At 40.9% G+C, this 22458-nt stretch overlaps 1 protein-coding gene across 2 annotated transcripts in view; it reads left to right on the forward strand.

Annotated features, from left to right (window-relative positions):
- Window positions 1-18763, forward strand: part of galnt14 (UDP-N-acetyl-alpha-D-galactosamine:polypeptide N-acetylgalactosaminyltransferase 14 (GalNAc-T14)) — a 54925-nt gene extending 36162 nt beyond the window's left edge. The window contains exons 13-16 of one of the 2 annotated variants that reach the window (XM_058756375.1): window positions 638-782; window positions 14071-14190; window positions 14567-14882; window positions 18526-18763. In XM_058756375.1, coding sequence (XP_058612358.1) covers window positions 638-782; window positions 14071-14190; window positions 14567-14725 — 424 coding nt within the window. In that variant the 3' untranslated portion in view covers window positions 14726-14882; window positions 18526-18763. Of the gene's footprint in view, window positions 1-637; window positions 783-14070; window positions 14470-14566; window positions 14883-18525 lie in introns of those variants that run through there. The other variant, XM_058756376.1, reaches the window with a different exon arrangement.
- The last annotated feature ends 3695 nt before the right edge of the window (window positions 18764-22458 follow it).

Consider the following 22458-nt stretch of genomic DNA (forward strand, 5'->3'; position numbering starts at 1 on the left):
ATAAGGCCCCTCTATGTCTAAAGCTGTTTTGTTGTACACTAGTTGCTCTTATCTGTCTCAAGGGAAAGATTTTCCACCCACTATGGCAGATTTCACATACTTTCAGTATTTTTGTCCTTAAAAGACAACTGTTTTTTTATGCCATTGTCGTTAATTTGGCATCTAAATTAGTTTATGTTTATGCACTTTTGCAGATGTTTAAGAGAAAACGTGAAACTGTCAGACTAAACTTTAATTATTTTAAAAAAGCATTTAAACCTTTAGATTTTGCTCTTAATGTAGGAGATAAAACAGTTCTCAATTATGTTTCATTTGAGTCTTAATTTGTTATGCTTCCTTTTATGCTTCATTTAATAAAAATAGGCACCAATGAGAGTTAAAATTGAGTATAGAGAAATAAAATGAACATGGATCACATATACCATATATATTGGTTTTGGAAGTATATGATGAGAAATATTGTCCCAAACTGTGCTCACATTTACCAAAGTCTGCAATTAAAAGTCAGTAGACAAGCACTTTTTTATCATTTGCTACTCTTGAGAAATTTAAGGACCTAATTTGTATTTTTTCCCCCTCTCTTTTTTGTGGGGTATTTATTATTATAACACTGTGGTGTTTCATTCACCGAATCTAGAGTTCCTGATGATTCCGATGCTAAATCTGGTGTGATCCGGCAGAGACAGAACTGTCTAGAATCTCGCATAGTCGAGGGTCAGGATCTCCCAGTGCTCACACTCGCACCCTGCAGCATCACCAAAGACGTACCAGCAGCCAACCAGGTACAAAACTATCTGGCATAATTTCAGAAAAACCATGCTTGAAGTTTTAATTGATCAGCTCATTTAATGTTGGTACTGCCATTGCTGGAAGAAATAGCACTGTCTGCATTATCCCTGTCTATTTGGCATTCACAAAATTTACACCTTTGATGCACTGCGCTCACATAATCTACTGAACAGTTTGGCGAAAATCAGAGGAGGAGCAATGGTAGTGTCTATTTTTACTTTCACGCCAGGAATCAGTGACATCTCACATGGTTAGGCTGTGACTCTGAGATGCTAGATTACATTAAATGCTATGCAACCAGGGGCATGTTGAAAGGGCAGCTTTTACAGCAGGGTAATGGGATTTAATTCAGGTCACATTTGTGCACTGCTGTGTAATTATATTAAACAAAGAGGTGCCCTCTGGTCTCTGAGCAGCTAATCTGCCCTACTGTCACCCTTCATGGCTCCCTCACCTGCGCATGAGCTTGGAAGAAAAACACAATTGTGCATCATTCAGAATTGATTCATGAATGGCTATTAAAGTCCATTCAATTGCTGGATTTTAATTGAGCTAGCAGACAGGATACAGAATTGAAATTTGAATTTTTGTGGTACTATTTACTATTACTAATACTATTTAAAGAAATAGTATTAAAGTGCAGGGAAATTCAAATAAATTTACATAACTTCAGTTTTGCCACTAGGAATTATCAGTTAACAATACATTATCGTTTATCGTTTTACAAGGAATGATAAATTCTATAAAATTATCAATGTATGATATTTAAATCTATCTATCTATCTAGATATTTAAATCTATCTATCTATATATATATATATATATATATTAGTGCTGTCAATCGATTAAAAAATGTAATCACGTTAATCACAGTCATGGACTGTGATTAATCATGATTAATCGCAAATTTAAAATACTAGGATTTACCTGGAAATGTGTTGAAAAAGAAATGCATGACAAACTAGTTTAAGGAAACTAGGTATGAGACATAATCCTTATTATTATTTTGTTTTTATTCAGCCATTATCAGCCTTTATACTGGCAACAAAACGTTTACCAGGCCACATCGCTTCAATCCCACTATACATTTACCCAACTAGTATCAAAAGTATTTCTGAATAAATACAACAAAACATTTTCTTGCGACCTTACGTGAAGTATTATGACAAAATGCATTATGAAGAAGAATTGGACCTGTTCTGCAGGTGCGTTAGAGCTAATATTAGCATCATGCTTCATAAGACAATTTATGAAATTGAATAGTACACTTTTACTCAGAACTCACTTCAAACCACCATTGAGTGTTTGTAATAACTTCCTTTTGCGATCACGTTTGGAATACTGTTGTTAAAATATGCTATTTATAGCCTTTTATATCGCTGCACAAATTAGAATTTCAGATGTACACATTCTTCTAAAAAAAAATCACATACAAATATCCTATCGTAATTGTGTGTTTATTATCTTATGTAATCTAATCCTAACCCTAACGTGTTAAAATTTTTTGATTAATTGCATGCGTTAACGTTGACACCCCTAATATATATATAAATATATATATATATATATATATATATATATTGTAACGGGTGGAAGAATCACACGACAAGGGGAGATCAATAAAGGCCCCGAAGGGTGCGTTTATTGTGAAAACCGTCGTGCCGTAGTGCTCAGGTGACGTGTCTTCGTGCTCCAGGATCGGTGTCTTTCCGTGCTCCAAGTGTGTGGTGGCTCAGTGTCTGTGTGCGTCGGGTGCTTCGGGCTGGCCAGTTATACGCTGCTCTCTGGCGGGAGAAGGAGAGGAAAGTTAGCAACGATGCCACTGGAGTCATTTCTCCCCAGTCTGTGCATCTAGGCGTCTTATATAGGCGTCGGGTGACGAGGTTCAGGTGTGACCGGCCAGCCAGCGTTGATGAGGTGCAGGTGAATCTCCTCTGTTTCCAGGGCGACGCTGACGAGGTCCCGGGACACGCGTCACACTAGCCCTTCGTGAGGTCCAGCGTGGAAATGTATCGGGCTCTCCCCAGCCGATCCAGCAGCTCGTCTACCCGCGGCATGGGGTACCCGTCGAATTCGGAGACCTCGTTCAAGCGGCGGAAGTCGTTACAAAAGCGGAGGGTGCCATCCGGTTTTGGGACCATGACGATGGGGCTGGACCATGGGCTGCGCGAGGGCTCGATTACCCCCAACTTCAACATCTCCTGCACTTCCTCTTCGATGGCGTGTCGCCGGGCCTCTGGCACTCGGTAGGGCCGCTGCCGAACGATGGTTCCTGGTGGTGTGCGGACGTCATGTTGAAGAACATGGGTCCGCCCGGGGAGAGGGGAGAACACGTCGGAGAATTGACCGACCAGAGGTGAGGGTTGACATCTACAACCACGGGACTGGAAGTGGCCAGGGCGGTTAACTGGGTCCTAGTCCCAACCCACCGTTTCAGGAGGTTTATGTGATAGATTTGATTTGCTTTTCGTCTTCCGGGCTGGCGTACCCGGTAGGTGACGGGCCCCACCTTCTCCGTCACCGTATAGGGCCCCTGCCATTTGGCCAAGAATTTGCAGGCTGCGGTAGGGACTAGGACCAGGACGAGGTCTCCAGGTTGGAATTCCCGTGGTTGGGCTGCCCGGTCGTAGTGGCATTGTTGGGCCTGTTGCGCTCGCGTGAGGTGTTCCCGAACCAGGGGCATGACTCTGTCGATCCGTTCCCTCATTTCCCGGACGTGTTCGATGGTGGACCGATGGGCGGCCGGCTGTTGTTCCCAGGCCTCCTTGGCGACGTCAAGTAGTCCGCGGGGCTGCCGTCCGAACAGGAGCTCGAATGGGGTGAAGCCGGTGGACGCTTGGGGCACCTCCCGGATCCCGAACAGGACATAGGGGAGCATCCGGTCCCAGTCGCGTTTGTCCTCCGCGGCCACTCGACGGAGCATCCGCTTCAAGGTTTGATTGAATCGCTCTACTAGCCCATCGGTCTGCAGGTGATACACGGAGGTGCGGAGTTGTTTGACCTGCAGGAGGCGACAGAGGTCTGCCATGGTCCGGGACATGAATGGAGTACCTTGGTCGGTCAATATCTCGGCGGGGATGCCAACCCGGCTACACAGGAGGAACAGCTCCTGGGCTATGGCCTTTGAAGTGGCTCTCCGCAGGGGGATGGCTTCGGGGTAGCGGGTGGCATAGTCCACGATGACCAGTATGTGTTCGTGGCCCCGGGCGGACTTCGGCAGCGGTCCAACCAGATCCATGCCTATTCGCTCGAAGGGTACCTCGATGATGGGCAACGGAATCAACGGGCTGGGGGGAGGGGTGCTGGGTGAGGTCCGCTGGCACGTGGGGCAGGTGTGGCAGAAGCGCTTCACGTCCGCATCCAAGCCGGGCCAATGGAAGCGGTCACGGATCCTTTGGATGGTGTTGTGGGCTCCTAAGTGGCCAGCCATTGGATGGGAGTGCGCGAGCTCCATTATGATCTCCGTCTTAGACCGTGGCACCACCAGCAGCTGTTTTTCCTCCCCCCTTCGTGGAGCGACACAGTAGAGCAGGCCATTCTGAATGATGAAGTGGGGGACCGGATGTGGAGGTGGATGGATTTCCTTCCCTTCGGTTACCCTCACTTGAGTCCAACAGTGTTTCAGCCGATCGTCCCCGAGTTGCTCTTTGGCGAAGGCCCCGCCTCCCCTAACCTGCTGAAACACATCATAAAAGAGGTTAGAATTTTGGGAGGGGGACTCACCGTCTCTGGGGCTGTCCGATGCCAGTAGGGCGGGGCGTCGTCGGGACGTCGGCTGTACCTCCGGGTGCGGCGGCTCCCGGCCAGGCTGGCAGGTTGGGTGGCGACGGCGAGCAGGCGGTCAAAACCTGGCCAGTTTCTCCCCAGAAGTACCGGGACGGGGAGGTCCTTCATTAGGCCCACCTCTACGGGCCACGAGCCGGGAGCGGCGGTGATGGTAACACGGCGAGTGGGGACCTGGCGCGTGTCACCGTGTACACACGTGATGGGGAGCACGGCCTTGGATCCTGGTCGAGGGGAGACTATCGACGACTGGACCAGGCTGACCGCGCTGCCGGAGTCCAGGAGAGCTCGATGGGGACGTCCATTGACCTCTACGTCTACCTTTGGAGCCGCCAGGGGAGGTTCGCGATGTACTGCACAACCTGCCAGCCATGTCCGAGGTGGTGCGGTGGGAGGCTCCGTGGGCATGGGCTCGTCCTGTGGCTCGGGAGCCGCCGGCCTGCCTACTGGCCGAAAGGTACCCTCCGGCGAGCGTCGCTCCTGGTGCACCCTTCGGGGTATCGGTGGCGCTCGCTCCCTAGGGAGTATTCCCACTCATGCACCAGCTGGGCGGATTTCTTTCTTGAGATCTTCATATGAGTCCCTAAGCTCCGGCGGCATCGAAAAGTAGGCTCGTTGGGGTTCGCCTGTTAACAGCGGTGCCAGCACGCGCGCCCACTCGTCTTGCGGCCAGCCCTCTTGACTCGCTGTGGTCTCAAACATCAGCAGGAAACTCTCCACGTCATCGTGGACCGTCATCTTCGGAAGCAGGTTTGTGGCGAGGACGCGGGGGTCGGGCAGCGGAACCCGCTGGGCGGAGGCGGTCCGGAGGGCGGCGATTTCCCGCTCCACCTCTCCTTGTCGAGCTGCCATGTGTTCGACGATTTGTTGCTGTCTTATGCTCACTTCGGTCAGGTGTTTTAATAGTTCCTCCATGGCTGGGGAGGTAACGCCACCTGTGGGTCAGACAAAAAGAGAGAAGTGTAAATTATAGGGGAAAAAGAAAAAAGGCGCTTGTCGGTGATTCTTCCGGAATCATGCCCGCATTCTCCACCAGTGTAACGGGTGGAAGAATCACACGACAAGGGGAGATCAATAAAGGCCCCGAAGGGTGCGTTTATTGTGAAAACCGCCGTGCCGTAGTGCTCAGGTGACGTGTCTTCGTGCTCCAGGATCAGTGTCTTTCCGCGCTCCAAGTGTGTGGTGGCTCAGTGTCCGTGTGCGTCGGGTGCTTCTCTCTGGCGGGAGAAGGAGAGGAAAGTTAGCAACGATGCCACTGGAGTCATTTCTCCCCAGTCTGTGCATCTAGGCGTCTTATATAGGCGTCGGGTGACGAGGTTCAGGTGTGACCGGCCAGCCCGCGTTGATGAGGTGCAGGTGAATCTCCTCTGTTTCCAGGGCGACGCTGACGAGGTCCCGGGACACGCGTCACAATATACAGGGCCTAAAACTAACTTTTTGCCACACCAGCCAATGGCCAGTGGCGTGATAAAATTTACTGGCCAAAAGTTTTTTTTACCGGCCATGAAACTGTTTTTGCAAAAACAGGCAGTTTTTACTACTAATGACTAAACATATTTACAATGTTTTTAATTTGTCCTGCTACTGGTATCTCTATTAAATGCATTGTCCCTCATTTTTACCTATTTATTTTAGCCATTCAACATTACAGTATAATTTAAAGCCATTATTTTTAACATTTAATAGGCTCTGAAATATATAACAACTTTTAATTTAAGTGATTTTAAAACAATCTTCACATAAACTATAAATTGTATATGCATAAACTATACAGACTAATCTTTATTCAAGCTACAAAAGTTAACCAGCGACTAGAACAGTCCAATGATTTCTCTTTTTCTTTTGTTCTTTGATTTACATCAATGACAGACTTCAGCAGGTTTCACATTAAAATCAGCGCTGTCTCTTTAAAACCTGATGCACATAACGCGGATGATGGATCTGACACATATTTGATTTTCTCCCAACTCTTTACAGTCATTTAAGGCTTTAGAACTCATTTAAGAATGTTTACGAGGTAACTAGCCAAAATCGCGTATTTTGACATAATTGTGTGTTTTCGTCCGCTGAAGCGCTACTGGTGTGCTGTCTGAAGCTGTTCTGCGTCTTTGTTCAGCGCGCAGCCTTTTAAACTATATACTGCACTGCACCGTTTCCTATGTGTTATGAAGAAAAGTTATTAGAACCGTGTCTAGGGACAAGCTGGTAATCACACTGCTCTGACCGTATCAGCCCGTTTGTATCCTAATATTATTTGATTCGCTCTTGACGCTTATGACATAACAGCTAACCACATTGACCTTGTCTTTGGAAAAGATTATTTTATTCGCTTATGTCAGAAAAAGCGAATCTCTTTAAAACTGGCTGTTGTTTTCACTACATTGCATTGTAATATTTCATAAAAGATGTACCCGCCAACTGGCGACTGACACTGTTACATGTACTCGCCAACGCAGATTTTTGCTCGCATTTGGCGCTTGGCGAGTGTTAATTTTAGGCCCTGTATATATATATATATATACAGAGCTGGGTAGTAACTGATTACATGTAATCTGGATTACGTAATCAGATTCCAAAAATACTTGTAATTAGAGTAAGTTACATTTTAAAATACTCGTAAACAGACTAGTTACTTTTTTATGGATTACATGATTACATATTATTCACACAATAGCAATAAATTATTCATAATTCATTGATTCTCCCTAATTTCTCTTTTTCATCTTTTAAATTTTCCTTTCTAAAATAGCCTACCAATTATGCATATTATATATGTATATATAGCCCAGTTTTGTGGACATTCACACAAAGATCAGTCATTAGTCATATATATATATACAGTGAGGAAAATAAGTATTTGAACACCCTGCTATTTTGCAAGTTCTCCCACTTAGAAATCATGGAGGGGTCTGAAATTGTCATCGTAGGTGCATGTCCACTGTGAGAGACATAATCTAAAAAAAAAAATCCAGAAATCACAATGTATGATTTTTAACTATTTATTTGTATGATACAGCGGCAAATAAGTATTTGAACACCTGTCTATCAGCTAGAATTCTGATCCTCAAAGACCTGTTAGTCTGCCTTTAAAATGTCCACCTCCACTCCATTTATTATCCTAAATTAGATGCACCTGTTTGAGGTCGTTAGCTGCATAAAGACACCTGTCCACCCCATACAATCAGTAAGAATCCAACTACTAACATGGCCAAGACCAAAGAGCTGTCTAAAGACACTAGAGACAAAATTGTACACCTCCACAAGGCTGGAAAGGGCTACGGGGAAATTGCCAAGCAGCTTGGTGAAAAAAGGTCCACTGTTGGAGCAATCATTAGAAAATGGAAGCTAAACATGACTGTCAATCTCCCTCAGACTGGGGCTCCATGCAAGATCTCACCTCGTGGGGTCTCAATGATCCTAAGAAATCAGCCCAGAACTACACGGGAGGAGCTGGTCAATGACCCGAAAAGAGCTGGGACCACCGTTTCCAAGGTTACTGTTGGTAATACACTAAGACGTCATGGTTTGAAATCATGCATGGCACGGAAGGTTCCCCTGCTTAAACCAGCACATGTCCAGGCCCGACTTAAGTTTGCCAATGACCATTTGGATGATCCAGAGGAGTCATGGGAGAAAGTCATGTGGTCAGATGAGACCAAAATAGAACTTTTGGTCATAATTCCACTAAACGTGTTTGGAGGAAGAAGAATGATGAGTACCATCCCAAGAACACCATCCCTACTGTGAAGCATGGGGTGGTAGCATCATCTTTGGGGTGTTTTTCTGCACATGGGACAGGGCGACTGCACTGTATTAAGGAGAGGATGACCGGGGCCATGTATTGCGAGATTTTGGGGAACAACCTCCTTCCCTCAGTTAGAGCATTGAAGATGGGTCGAGGCTGGGTCTTCCAACATGACAATGACCAAGCACACAGCCAGGATAACCAAGGAGTGGCTCTCTAAGAAGCATATCAAGGTTCTGGCGTGGCCTAGCCAGTCTCAGACCTAAACCCAATAGAGAATCTTTGGAGGAGCTCAAACTCCGTGTTTCTCAGCGACAGGCCAGAAACCTGACTGATCTAGAGAAGATCTGTGTGGAGGTGGGCCAAAATCCCTCCTGCAGTGTGTGCAAACCTGGTGAAAACTACAGGAAACGTTTGACCTCTGTAATTGCAAACAAAGGCTACTGTACCAAATATTAACATTGATTTTCTCAGGTGTTCAAATACTTATTTGCAGCTGTATCATACAAATAAATAGTTAAAAATCATACATTGTGATTTCTGGATTTTTTTTTAGATTATGTCTCTCACAGTGGACATGCACCTCGATGACAATTTCAGCAAGTGGGAGAACAAATACTTCAAATACTTATTTTCCTCACTGTATATATATATATATATATATATATATATATATATATATATATACACACACACACAGTTTTGCTCAAAATTATTCATACCCTTGGCTAAATATGAGCAAAGAAGGCTGTGAAAATAAGTTTTGTTTATCCATTTGATCTTTCATTCAAAAATTCCAAAAAAGTCTAACCTTTAATTGAAGTCAAATAAAGTGAAAGTGGGGGAAAATCACATTAGGAAATAAATATCTTTCTCTAGTGACCACAATTATTGGTACCCCTAGAAATTCTTATGATTAAAATATCTCTAGGAACATGAAATTTTCCAGCTTTGGCTTCCTGTTTTACAGGATTATAAATATGAGGAACACAAAGGCCAAATTCCCTTAATCATTGATCACAAGGATTAAAACCAAAGAATTGTAGAAAATTAGCTCAAAAGGGAAATGTATATAAATAATTACAATTAATTATGATTAATTACAATTATTTATATCGGCTGACAGTAATAACTGTTGCAGAATTAAATTGCCATCAACTTATCTGTTCGTCCAGCGAGCATTCAGTCTAAGTTCATATCAACTCTAAGAAAGTATATTTCCTTGGCCACAGAAAATACTTTCCTATTAATGCATTAGAGCATGTAGCGAGCGTCAAAATCATAAAGAGACATTAATTTGCAAGGCAGAACCATAAACTCATGTAATTTGTGCACACAACTTTTATTAACTAAACGCTAACACACATAACTAATCTAAACAAACAAATGAATAAACATACACTCATGCGTATATACAAAGGGGAGCTAAAGTGGATGAATGAACCCATTAGATAAACCAGAGAATGCAGTTATGGAAAGAGTCAGTTAACTGCATGAGTAAAACCATCAGCGCCGTTTATAACTGGGTCTATAACTTATACCAAACCTATGTTTCGTTTAGTTAAATGTACAATACTTGCTTTGCCTTGGTCAAAGCGAGTGTCCGGATGCAGTCTCGGATGAAAATCTTGATGGTTTCAAGGTTTGGTGGTGTTGGAGTTCTTCAAGTTCTTCTGGGTTTGAAGCGTGATGAACTCCAAAAGATGTTATTCTGGCTCGGTGGTAATTGGGAGTTTCTTCCCAGGTAGAAAGGGAAAAATAGCTAAGAAAGAGATCTGATGAGATCTGAGGATCCTTGGTTGAATGGAAAGTCAAGGCCGCAAGGCCTGGCACAAAAACTTAAGGGTCCAGAAGAGTTCTAGCTCACATCCTCATCTTCTCAGAATCTAAATGATCCGCAGACTGGAGGGGCATCACTGATGTGAGAGCTTTATCTGCTATAGAGGTCACACCTCTGGGGTGTCAAAGAGCCAATGGTGTCTTGAACTTTTGGAGGGAAAGTTTTACGACTCTTTGTCTCTGAACATGGTAATTTTCATAGGTAATTCGCCTGGGGTTAATGCACAAGCAACTAAAGATTCTTAGGACACTAATATGTTGCATAGGTATCAACATGTAATATTCACTCTCAATTAGATCATCCGAAGACGAACTGATAGAGACCAAACATGGTATGAGTGAGGTGATCTTAACTAGTGATCTATCGTAAGCATGCATAAGACAGTATATAATACACAAGAACATATACAAGAACAGTAATAATATACACAATGACCTGAAGATATGTGTGTTCATTCAAAGAAAGGTTTTTCTATGAATTAATTAGAGAAGAGTCCATTTTTATGGCATAATGTCTTTCCTATAGGAAAAAGGTAGTGAGAGTTGCTCTGCCTGCATTCCTTTGAGCAATAAAACTATTATCAGATGGGTTGCTTTGAAACCAGAGGCCTGTTCTGCCTTTCTTAGGTGTTAGATGCATTTCGGGGGAAGGGTCCACAGACCCTCATAGTTGGCCCTTTGGTTGGTTGAGGGGGCATAAGAGATCATTTGTTAAATATTACAAATAGTTATGTGTCTGATCGGTCCAAATGCTACAGAATATATTTCTGATGTGCCGCAAAAGATTGTTGAACTTTACAAATTTAGAAAGTGGCTGTAAGAAAAGAGCTAAAGCATTAAAAATCCCCATTTCCACCATCAGCAGGGGTGCAAACTTGTCACCTTTCGGCCAAATTTGCCGTTTTCACCTTGAAATAGGTCATTCACGTGAATCGTGTAGATCTGTAAAAAAATGTAATGGGGGTCGTATCTGCGTGTCATCTGTGTCAAGTCACCTGTAGCGTTTTTTCCCCTGTTGGCAAAGGAATGGACCCGCCCTACTCTGTCTCTGATTGGCTTACCTTAATGTCCTTTCCCTCAACCAACCAATCTCACTCCTGAAGCCTAACTTTTAGACGCTGCAGGCATGCTATCCATATTTCCAGAGGCTACGTAAAACGTGTAGGAACAAGCTAGCGGCAAGCAACTTATGACCGAATGAAGAATGTGCATCAGTGTGTTTTTTCTTTTTTCCGTTTTATTTCATTTATGAAGGTGATGTAAACTGAATAATTATATATTCTATTATAATTATATAATAATATTGTGTGTAGGCTATGTAACTTATATAGTTTTCATTTTATTCATTTCGACAACTTTACCGACACTGCATATGGTCTTTGGCTGCGTCCATTGTATCCGACACGTTTTTTCACAGACACGCCGCCAAATCGGAAACTCGGGGCTTAAAGAAAATTTTGAGTTTCCCACTCGTAATAACGACTTTGTGGTGGCGTTCATGTGCGTTCAACTCGTACATGTATCTGACATGACTGTAACAGCCTATTTCAAGACGGAGAAACACCTCGCGTTTAGCCCGTCAGCTGCTTCAATAATTCGAGTGCTGAAATAAAGATTCACAGTGGTTTATTTGCCCTGACTAAGTTCATGTATCTTAACAACAGTCCTTGTTGAGTTGTCACTCAAACGTCACCTTTTTCACCCCTGACGAGTTTGCAGCAAACTCTTAAGATGGGTTTGGTGCACACACAGATAAAAAAGTACCCCATGTGTACAATGAAATATACTGCTGTATCTTTAATGTTGTGGGCCTGTTTTTCTGCTGGAGGTCCTGGACATCTTGATACATGGCATCATGGATTAAATTAAATACCAACATATAAAAAATTTAAAACTGACTGTCCATGCTAGAAATCTTATAATGGGCCGTGGTTGGATCTTCCAACAGGACAATGATCCACAAACAAACATCAAAAACAAAACAAAAATGGGTCACTGAGAACAAAACTAAGTTTCTGCCACGGCCAGCCAAGTCCTCTGACCTGAACCCTATAGAAAATTAGTCGGTTGAACAGAAGAGAAGAAGCACCAACATGGAGCTTTGAATCTGAAGGGTCCAGAGTGATTCTGGATGAAGGAATGGTCTCTAATGTCTTGTCAGATTTTCTCCAAACTTATCCGGCATTATAGGTGAAGATTCAGAGCTGTTATCTTGGCAAAAGGAGTTTGCAAAAAGTATTGAATAAAAGGGTATGATTAATTGTGGCCAATGTGTATTAGAGAAAAACATTTATTTCAAAATGAGATTTCTCTCCCATTTTAAATTTTTATTCTCCATTGAAAGGTTAGATTTTTGTAAATTTTTTTAAATAAAAGATCAAAAGGATTAATGATACAGATTTATTTTCACAGCCGCCTTTGATCATATTTACCATGGGCATGAATAATTTTGAGCACAACTGTGTATATATATATATATATATATATATATATATATATAGTATTATATTTAATATGTTTTTTATTATTATTTCCATTTCATAGACCATGATGGAAAACTCCATCCAGAAAATATGCCTTAGACCCTCATTCTACTAAGAAACTATTTATTTAACTCTGTCTTGTTCCTCTGTGCACCATAAAAAGTTGCCTTTTTCAGATGTTTATTCTCTAAATTATGAAGCACAGAGATGATTGTAGACAGTAGATTTGGGGCCGGAACAACACAAAAGTGATTTCAAAGCACTTAAGTGTGTTCATAACACCACAAGAGCATGTTTCCCTGCTGCCTGCTGCGCGTGACCTTGTTAAGCGTCTGTAAGACTCACCAGATGGGAAGCGGTTCATCAGCATGGCTCACAAAAGCACATTTTCACACTGCCCTCGTGCGTCATTCTCTCCCTACGTGTCTCAGAACAGCAAATGAGACCACCTTCTCAAAGGAAAGCAAAAAGTGTCTATTTTCTTCCAACATCTCTCTTTCTCTCTCTCTCTCTCTCTCTCTCTCGCTCTCTCTCTCTGTTTACCATTTAAGTAGAGATGACATATTAGAACAGACATCTTTAAATGAACAAGTCTGTAAATGCTCTAGCTTGTCTCCTAATCTAGTTTTCTAATAAATGTGTCATTGTATACTATGAATATTGTTGGCTCTGTGATGAATTGCTTATGTTCCTCTATTAAAAAAATGGCTTTGAATAAGTGTCTGGTAAATGCATAAATATAAATATAATGTAAATGCTAAATCTACGAAAGATTGACTTTTGAAGCTAATTGCAAATTAATGAACAAATATGACTCACTAGAAGACTTCATTAAATACATTTATTTAGTTTGCCATTTTAAAGGTTAATTTGGTATCAGTCCAATATGATTATTCATAGTTATATGTCACATAACATAACATTTAAAGGAATCGATCACCCCGAATGGCAATTTGCTGAAAATTTACTCACCCTCAGGCCATCCAAGATGTAGATGAGTTTGTTTCTTCATCGGAACAGATTTGGAGAAATTGACCATTTTATCACTTGCTCACCAATGGATCCTCTGTACGGAATGGGTGCCATCAGAATAAGTGTTCAAACAGCTGATAAAAACATCACTATAATCCACAAGTAATTCACATGACTCAAGTCCATCAATTAACATCTTGTGAAGCGTAAATCTGCATATATGTAAAAAAACGAATCCATCGTTAAGTTATTTTAACTCATCCACTTGCCTGATAGTAAGCACATTTTCATTTTTGGGTGAACTTTTACATTAAAATATCTGTAAGATCTTTGTATTTATAGCAAAGACATGTAGTCTGTTGAAATCTGTGTAATTCTCTTGAAAGGGAATTGTTTTTGCTTTTTCATTTTGTTATACATTGGTTAAGCATCAGAAAAGCCTGTTTTTTTCCCACACAGGAGTGGATCTACACCCATGGACAGCAAATCCGCCAACAGCAGCACTGTCTGTCCGTCTCCACCACTTTCCCTGCCTCCCAGATCCTGCTCGTGCCGTGCAACATCAGCGACGGCAAGCAGGTACCTCCACTGACGAGAACGCAGGAGACATCCGTGACAGACCATAAATCAGGCTGCACTTAGAAAGCTCCCAGAGGAACCCACTGACATCAGCTCTATGAGTATCAGTCCCAGCGTTAGACAGCCCCTCAGGAGAGGCTTTACTCTCAGGCCGATGTCAGCGTTTCCATACGTCACATTTGTCATGTCAGTGTCAGAGACGTGTGGCATACTGTAGCATCAGAAAACATTCGCTTTGTTTGTTGCGCAGGGAGGCGTACACACAAGTATATATGTGAAGTATGAATATGTACTATACATTACTTGCAAGATATTTTATGCTGTCCGCAGCTAATGTGCACTTACACATGTGTTCATATACCCTGTGTTACTGCAGCGTTGGCAGAAATCTGGCACTCACCTGGAGCACCTGGCGTCTCGCTTCTGTGTGGACAGCGAGATGGCTCTGGACGGCATCGAGAGCAGTAAAATGCTGGTGATCAGCCCATGTGAACTGTCAGCACACACTCAGAGATGGGAGATGCCTTTCTCGTGATCCTTCCTCCTTGGCCTCTCCTCACCTTTCAGAGCTCAGCTGGAGTCAAAGATGGATAGAGAGGCAGAGAGAGTGAGTGTGTACCTCCAGGAGGGGCTACATCTGTGTCCTGCTGTTCTGCTATGTCCACTCCCTTTGTCTCTTCGGCACACCCCAGGTATGCTGGGATTGCAGGACATTCTGATTCAATGACATGACCTCATTACTGCCGCTATATTAATGCTACATTCTACAGTATGGGTTTAAAAAACTGGTAAAAAACAAGTGCTGTCAAGTGCTGAAGGTAACTCTTAAGCAAAACAAACTCGAGTGAGTGTCAGAGATAATCATGCAAATACTTAAAGGTAAAGTGTGTAATTTTCTAATGGTAATATTGTTTCCTATCCCAGTTTATTATGCAGAGTCAGCTATAACTGAACTGCTCGTTGGCTGATTCCACTAAAGACAATATGACTGTCAAAACATTGCTCTGTTTGTTTGAGCATCTCAACCAGGGCCGCATTTCCAAAAAACATTGTAAACCTAAGTAGACTGTAGAAATCAGTGGCACCAATGGTCTGTATGAGGAGACTGAGACTCATAGTGCTTCTGGGCAGTGTCGTTATGGTGAACAAAACCTATTAAACATGCTTTTCATTAATTGAAATAAAGCAGAAATAAAATAGAATATGAATATTAAATGAAAAATTTCAACTTAAAACATTAAAAAAAACAATACTAAATTAATACAGCTTCTTTGAAACACAGCCCAGCCTGACATAGCTACAGTGGCTCAACCAATGGGCAGGATCATATTTATTTGTTTAAAAATAAATGCCATTATTGTTTTAATGTCATAATTATATTTAGCAGCAAAGAAATCATTCATTTCATCTATATTTACTATAATCTGTGTTGGGGGAATGTTATTTTTAGAGGGTTTCCGCTTGGTCTTAAAAAGTCTTAAATGTAGTTGTGTTAAATTTAAGGTCTTAAAAAGTCTTAAATTGTACAAGAAAGTCTTAATTATGATTTCAAGAGGTCTTAAATTTGGAGACGGAAAGACAAGAATTGCGATATGGCTGAATGTGACGATTAAACTTCAAAAGGCTGTGATTTCATTAAATAAACATGAGCGCTGCACGTTCAAAGTCCAGCGCTGCGCTGCTTTGTGTACTGTCTTTACCAGGAAAACCATTATATTTCAGCCAAACGCGACACCTGCTGGCAGAGAATGAATCAGTTAACATAGGTTAAAGTAGTGCGCGTACGAATTTCACTGCACGATTCAGTCTATTAAAATACATTTAGAATGATCACATACTTTAAGATATGGGGGCAGAAAATGTATAGCCTATATTTATATCATTTCATATAGTTAATATCACATGAAGAGTGCCATTTCTTTTCTCCAAAATTCAGCATGATTACAAATGTGATATTGACTTTATGCAACAAGAAGTTCATATTAAGAGACTTACATTTTAGACACCATATTGGCTGTTTTTGCTCTATTTCTCCAACAAAAATAATTCCAAACACAGCCACAGCACTGTTTTTTGCGTCTCTGAGCAACATGACAGGGTTTCGTTCCTGAATGAATCAAACGTTTAAATGATTCGGTTCAATCGCACTCCACACATCCGACTCCCTTATTAACGCTGACTTACTGCCACCTATTGGCCGTTTTAATTTCACATTTAAAGTATCTTCATTTTTTAAAATAATTTTAAACATCAGTTTTCAATGTTTTATGTTTCAAATATCAAAACATCATTTATGCATTTGTAACTGCGCAGGTTAGCATTCTATGTCCCTAGCATTCTATATTCAGGAGTCAGCTGTCCATGGTAATCTTTAAGATACCAGCACAATAACACACTCAGCAAAATAGCATCTTATTATCGTTATCGATAAAATCCCAGAAAATATCAAGATATAATTTTTCGCACACTCCTAATTCACGTTATTTAATTTATATAATAATTTATTGATAATAATTGTTGAAATCAATGTTATTAATGCTTTTGACTTATCCATTTTCTTAAAAATGGTTTAAAGGCTGAAATGTAAAGTTTATCATTTTGCAAAACTTTTTGTTTTTGTGAAAACTTGTATCTGAATTGTAAATTTTACAGTCATTTTACAGTTTAATATGGTACTATAGACATTGCCCTACCCCGCTCATATGGTATTAATTTTATTTGTGCAGGTCTTAAAAAAGGTCTTAAAAAGTCTTAAATTTGAGCTTAAAAATCCTGCAGAAACCCTGTTTTAAAAGTATATTTAATCTAATAGAAAGCAATTTATTGTTAAATGTTTTACTTTTTTTATTACAGTAGTTTTTTTATTACAGAAGGCCGTTTCTGCCTCTGAATAAAAAATTAAAAAGGTAATTGCGACTGACTTTTTTCAGAATTGAGATATAAACTCGGAATTGTGAGTTATAAAGTCAGAATTGCAAGATTTAAAGTCAGAATTGCATAATATAAACTCGCAGTTGCGAGTTATAAAGTCAGAATTGTGAGACATAGGAAATATCAGTCTTTTTTCCACTCAGAACTTGACTTTATAACTCACAATTGCGAGTTTATATGTCACAGTTCTGAGGGGGGGAAATCAGAATTGTGTGACATAAACTCGCAATTGCAAGTAAAAAGTCAGAACTTGCAAGATACAAAAACGCAATTCTGAGAAAAAAAGTCTGAATTGCGGATTTGTATCACACAATTCTGAGGAAAAAAAAATTGTGAGATGTGAACTTGCAATTGTGAGAAAAAAAAGTCAGAATTGTGAGATAAAAAGCTGCAATTACCTTTTTTTAAAAAAAAAATTTATTATTCAGTGGCGGAAACGGCCTTCGAGCTTTATCTTTGAGCTGTAACTTTTTCTCTTATCGGTTGGCTGAGACTCCTCTTCCAAAACATCAATGTTGAGCTTGGCTTTTTTTAAACTTTCAAAGTAGTGTTTTTTTGCTGTTTGTCCTTCTGACAGTCTTGCAGTGTAGTCAACTTCATTGATTATAATGGGGGTGGCCTAGTTTTGTTGCTTTCCGTCATGCCACCCACTTGCAGTGTAGACACTTTGGCCCAATCCCAATTCTATTTTATACCCCTTTCCCTTCCCCTGAGAGTGTCAAGAGGTAGGGGTGTAAATATTCCCCTAAGAATTGGGACACCACTACTATACCGTCACACGTCATCACGTTGTCTAGCTCCTAAATTACACACACCTATTCTCGTTCTATATTAATGCGCTGCTTACTGACACACACACACACATATCAGAGATCGCGCAGCTCACGCATCCAGGAGCAAAGAAACTTGTCAACGCTGCCGCACAACTTTTTATTAAGACTTTTATTAAGAATACTGAATCGCTACATTATATTTTCCTGCAACGAGAGGATAAAATCGCTGTTTTTAAAGTAAACTCACTCATTGTAAAGAGAGATGCATAGACGCACAGATTCATTAAAATCTTTATTAATGCCAAAAATGCTTACATTTATGTGTATTTTTTGTTCGCTCGGGCAGCCATGTTGCCGCTGTAGCCAGTTTATGCTGATATTTCTCATTTATAAATGTATAGCTTATACTGTATATAAAAATGTAATGCTTCAAAAAGGCATCGCAGTAGACAATGTAATGAAAACCTAATCAGACAGTATTTTTAATATTTTGGACACACCCTCTATCTTATATTTCAAAAACTGATAAGCCTCATACTAAAGTTTGACATACATGCATAATAACCAGTCTAACCTACCCAGTCTGCCTGTATGTGCTTTGGCTGATCTTCTCTTCTGTCTTCCTCCCTAGGTTCCCCAGAGTGTCAATCATACTGATGCTCTCCAGAACAGAGTTTGGCAGCTGGACGCAGACAAACTTGCGAGACACACACTGAGTGTGACACACACACTCACACTGGAGAACAGCGCACAACCTTTTTATTTGTTTCGCTTGAATTTGCCCCAATACGAAGCACTTTTGAGATACATCTGCTAGCACATTGACATACAATAAATACCCTATTTTTTCTTAATGGCCTGCTGCTTGCATTTATTCCTTGTCGTCTGGTTGCGCAAGTAAACAGTGATCAAAGTATATTTAAGGTAGTTGTTTACATGATCATCAAAAGTAGATGAATCCCAAATGAATTGCACAGCCAGCCTGCTTTAATTAGCATGTCAGCACAGCCTCATTAGTCCATAATATAATGGCATAGCTGCTGCATGCAGTTGCAGAGAGCAAACTTCTGTTCTGCAAGCGAATAAGCTCAAGATGGGCAGGAGTGGTTTGTTCTCACGAGCTCTGCGGTCGCTTCTGGCAAGTGGAGAACTGAGACTGTTTGCCTAGAGGATCTAAATAAAGCACAGCCACATCGCCACACATGCCCAGGCGACAGGACAGGGAGGATCCAATTACCACTTCCTCAGTCTGTCCTCCTCTTCTCATTAGAAGGCTGAGCTCTGCAGGAGCTGGGAGAATACTGAGACTCAGACGTGGCGCAGCTCAGATGCCCTCATCACTTGCTGTAGTCTGGCTGCCTGCACCCGGCAATTACATCCAATTAGGTTTTGGTGTTTTCTTACATAGCCCTTCCTGATGCTGCAGCGATTTCACCACCGGTTTTTCTTGCAGAGTTTGAACCTAATAGCTTTGAAGAATAAACCACTGAGTCGTTATTTGATTCCTGACATTCTAAAAGTGTGTGCTCTGAATAGTCTGCACGAGTCTCCACATGCCTACTTTATTTTAGTGAGAATGAGTCATCATTATGAGGGAAGATCAAGATGAGAAGGGTGAGAGCAGAAAGATTTGTCTGAGACGTGTTATCTAATGATATGTGTAGGAGACCTGCACTAGTCAATACAACGCAGAGGAGTCTATTTTTAGGGAATCTTGGAATCCAGGTGGTTAAGGACGGTATGTCACAACAGAATAGCTTCTTTATGTTTTAAAAATCATTATATCAGAGAGATCTCTTTCTGTGACCTACAAATTGCTTCAGCGGCACTGTAACCGTGGTGTTTTAAAGCTGAAATGTGTTTTTTTTTTTTTACGTTAAAGTACTTTTTATTCTAGCTTAATGTGTAGTGACAATTATAGGCCATTTAAATGTTGATTTCTTTGAAATGTGTAATCGATGTGGCTCTGTGGTGGCGTTATCAAAATGTTCGTCGTCGGCTCAGTCATCCCAGTACAGCAACAGCTGGGTTCCAAAAGTAAAAGTCCCATTCATTTTGATTGATTTTTAACGATAACTTATAAACCGGTTAAAGACAGACATACTGTGCACTACAAGGTTGTTAATCAACTGTATTATTTTGCGGAAGCCGTCTGTCCACACTATTTCACCTTTTTTTTTAAATAATTGTTTAACAGCAGAAGTCATGGTGGAAAAACTACACTACACATGATTCTGCAAAGAAATGACTTGTCAGACATTTGAAAACAAGCAAATGTCGCCAAAAGAACATTTTAGCACCCACCCACTCCCATGAATCAATGCAAATGATACAATCAAGACAAAAGTCTCATTTTGCTCAAAAAAATACTTAAATACTTGTATATATGCACATTTTGGAATAAATGTGAAAACATTTTGATATTTATCCATCATTTTTATTTTGATTATGTCAAAGCTGTAAAGTGCATGGTCATGTACCTTTGCCTTTTGTCCGATTTTTCAAATTTTTTTTGCTTCAAATCAGAGTTTGTAATGTTGTGATCCACCTCGTAGCTGGTTGGTTTGGTTCTTAATTTGTAACTGTTTAACAAAGACTTTTAAATATCCCTTTGGGAAAAATACTTCCATAAACGAGGTCACATAAAAAGTGGGTGGGCACTCTTAGGTTAGGGGTCTTTTTTTCATCCAATAACAGACGGAAGCAGTGTTCAGAAAATTGTTTATTATCTGGCATGCTTGATTCCACATGACCAACTCAAACCCATTCGCTGAAAATAAGGTTGAGTGGATTCCTACCGGAATGGCTGCATTTCACCTGCAAAAATTTTGCTGAAAAATGTAAATGTGACTACACCTTAATATTACTTTATATCGCTCGTATCACACTGCAAATTCGCTCTCTCTCTTACTTGATACAAATGCAACTTTTTGCATCCCAGTTAACAAATGTAGTGAAAATAATATGTTGCTGGGCCAATTGTTTTGTACATTGTAGTAGACTATTTTTCTTAGCATGAGCATTAAGATAATTACACACTTCATGTCTCAAAATGTCCAGTGTGTTAAGCTTTAAACTTTTCATGGCAGAAAGAGGAAACACTGCATCACCGGAGGGCTGGAAACTGCAGCTCTGCATTAGCCTGATAAAGACAAATTCAGTGTCTCTCTGATGCTAAATAGAGAGAGCAGCCCCTGCCACGACCTTGAGCATCATTCACCCAAGGTGGATTAACTTCCACTGTATTGAAGGAAAGGGGCTGGAGTCCAGATAGAGAAACATATTAACCAGCTTTATTGTGTCTCAGTGGACAACAATTACTCCAGCCTTGGCATCGCATGAAAATGAAATGTAATCACTGAAAAGCAGCAGCAGGTGTTTCATTCCTCTTGTAAGTTCACAGTAATCGACAGAAAGGCTTTTGTCTCTGTGTGCATCCCTCTGTCTTAGAGAGATTTTCCTGTCTTCAAGACTCATGGTGTGGGGGGTCATCATTATCCAGCTCTCAGAATGGCTATCAAGGGGCCACTAGCAATCTGCTGCTGTGGGTTATCGCGGCCAGGGCCCAAATAACTCAAAACTACTACACTGCCGAGTGCCTCACATCACACAATATAAAGAACATACAGATTTTTAATGCAGTGCTCTTCTGGATTTGTGAATAGAGATTCATTTTAGTTTGGTCCGTTTTTGGTTTTTAAGCAACCATAATGCAGGCTGCAAAAATGGCTCGTCTCAAAACAGCTACATGATATAGTTAGTGCTTCTGATTAAAATGTACAGTTCCTGGGTCAACATAAGGCACATTTGTACACATTTGTTTGTGCAACATTTCATAAAAGCATAGGAAACTAGCTAAACATCACTAAATCTTAACCTGTATTGCTACTAACGCCCTTTTCATGATCCAATCAGTTTCTGATGGATAAAATTAAGTCCTTTCCTATTTATTGATTGATTTATTTTGCATTGAATATCCAGATTCACTTAAAACGGGTAAGTAAAACGAGTTGGGAATCCTGTCATGTTGACTGTTTTTAACACAACTCATTTGGCAAAATCTGTCTGAAAAACACATTTACACATTTAGAGGTCACTTTCAGGTCATGCTCACTTTTCAAAATCAAAACAGACACCAAGAAATGAAGGTAGCCTATGCCCTGCTGTTCTGGGACTAATAGTTCAATGCTGATATAAGTGGAGAAAACATTTCCAAAGTCATCTGTATTTGTAGGAGTAAACACTAGGATGATCCCTTGGCAGATTGTGAAGAGAAAACATAGCTTGTCGCTCTCAAATGGAAGCTAGGCCAAGACCCCATACAGTCAGTCTGCTCTCCTTCAGTCATAGAGAGAAGGAGAGAGTAAAAGGATCCCCAGCAACAGAGCACTTAAACACTCCACTGAAGAGCGCACAGCCTCTGGACACATTGCCATTTTAAATCCCACTAAAGTAATTGTTGGCTATTTAAGAAATCATCACAACTGTCCTTAAGTAAATATCATTTGAAAACCATTTGCATGATTTGAAATAGGTTCTCCGTATGCATACAGTAGTTATGTAA

Source organism: Onychostoma macrolepis, chromosome 20 (assembly GCF_012432095.1).
Source record: "Onychostoma macrolepis isolate SWU-2019 chromosome 20, ASM1243209v1, whole genome shotgun sequence".
In the NCBI taxonomy this organism is placed as follows: domain Eukaryota; kingdom Metazoa; phylum Chordata; class Actinopteri; order Cypriniformes; family Cyprinidae; genus Onychostoma; species Onychostoma macrolepis.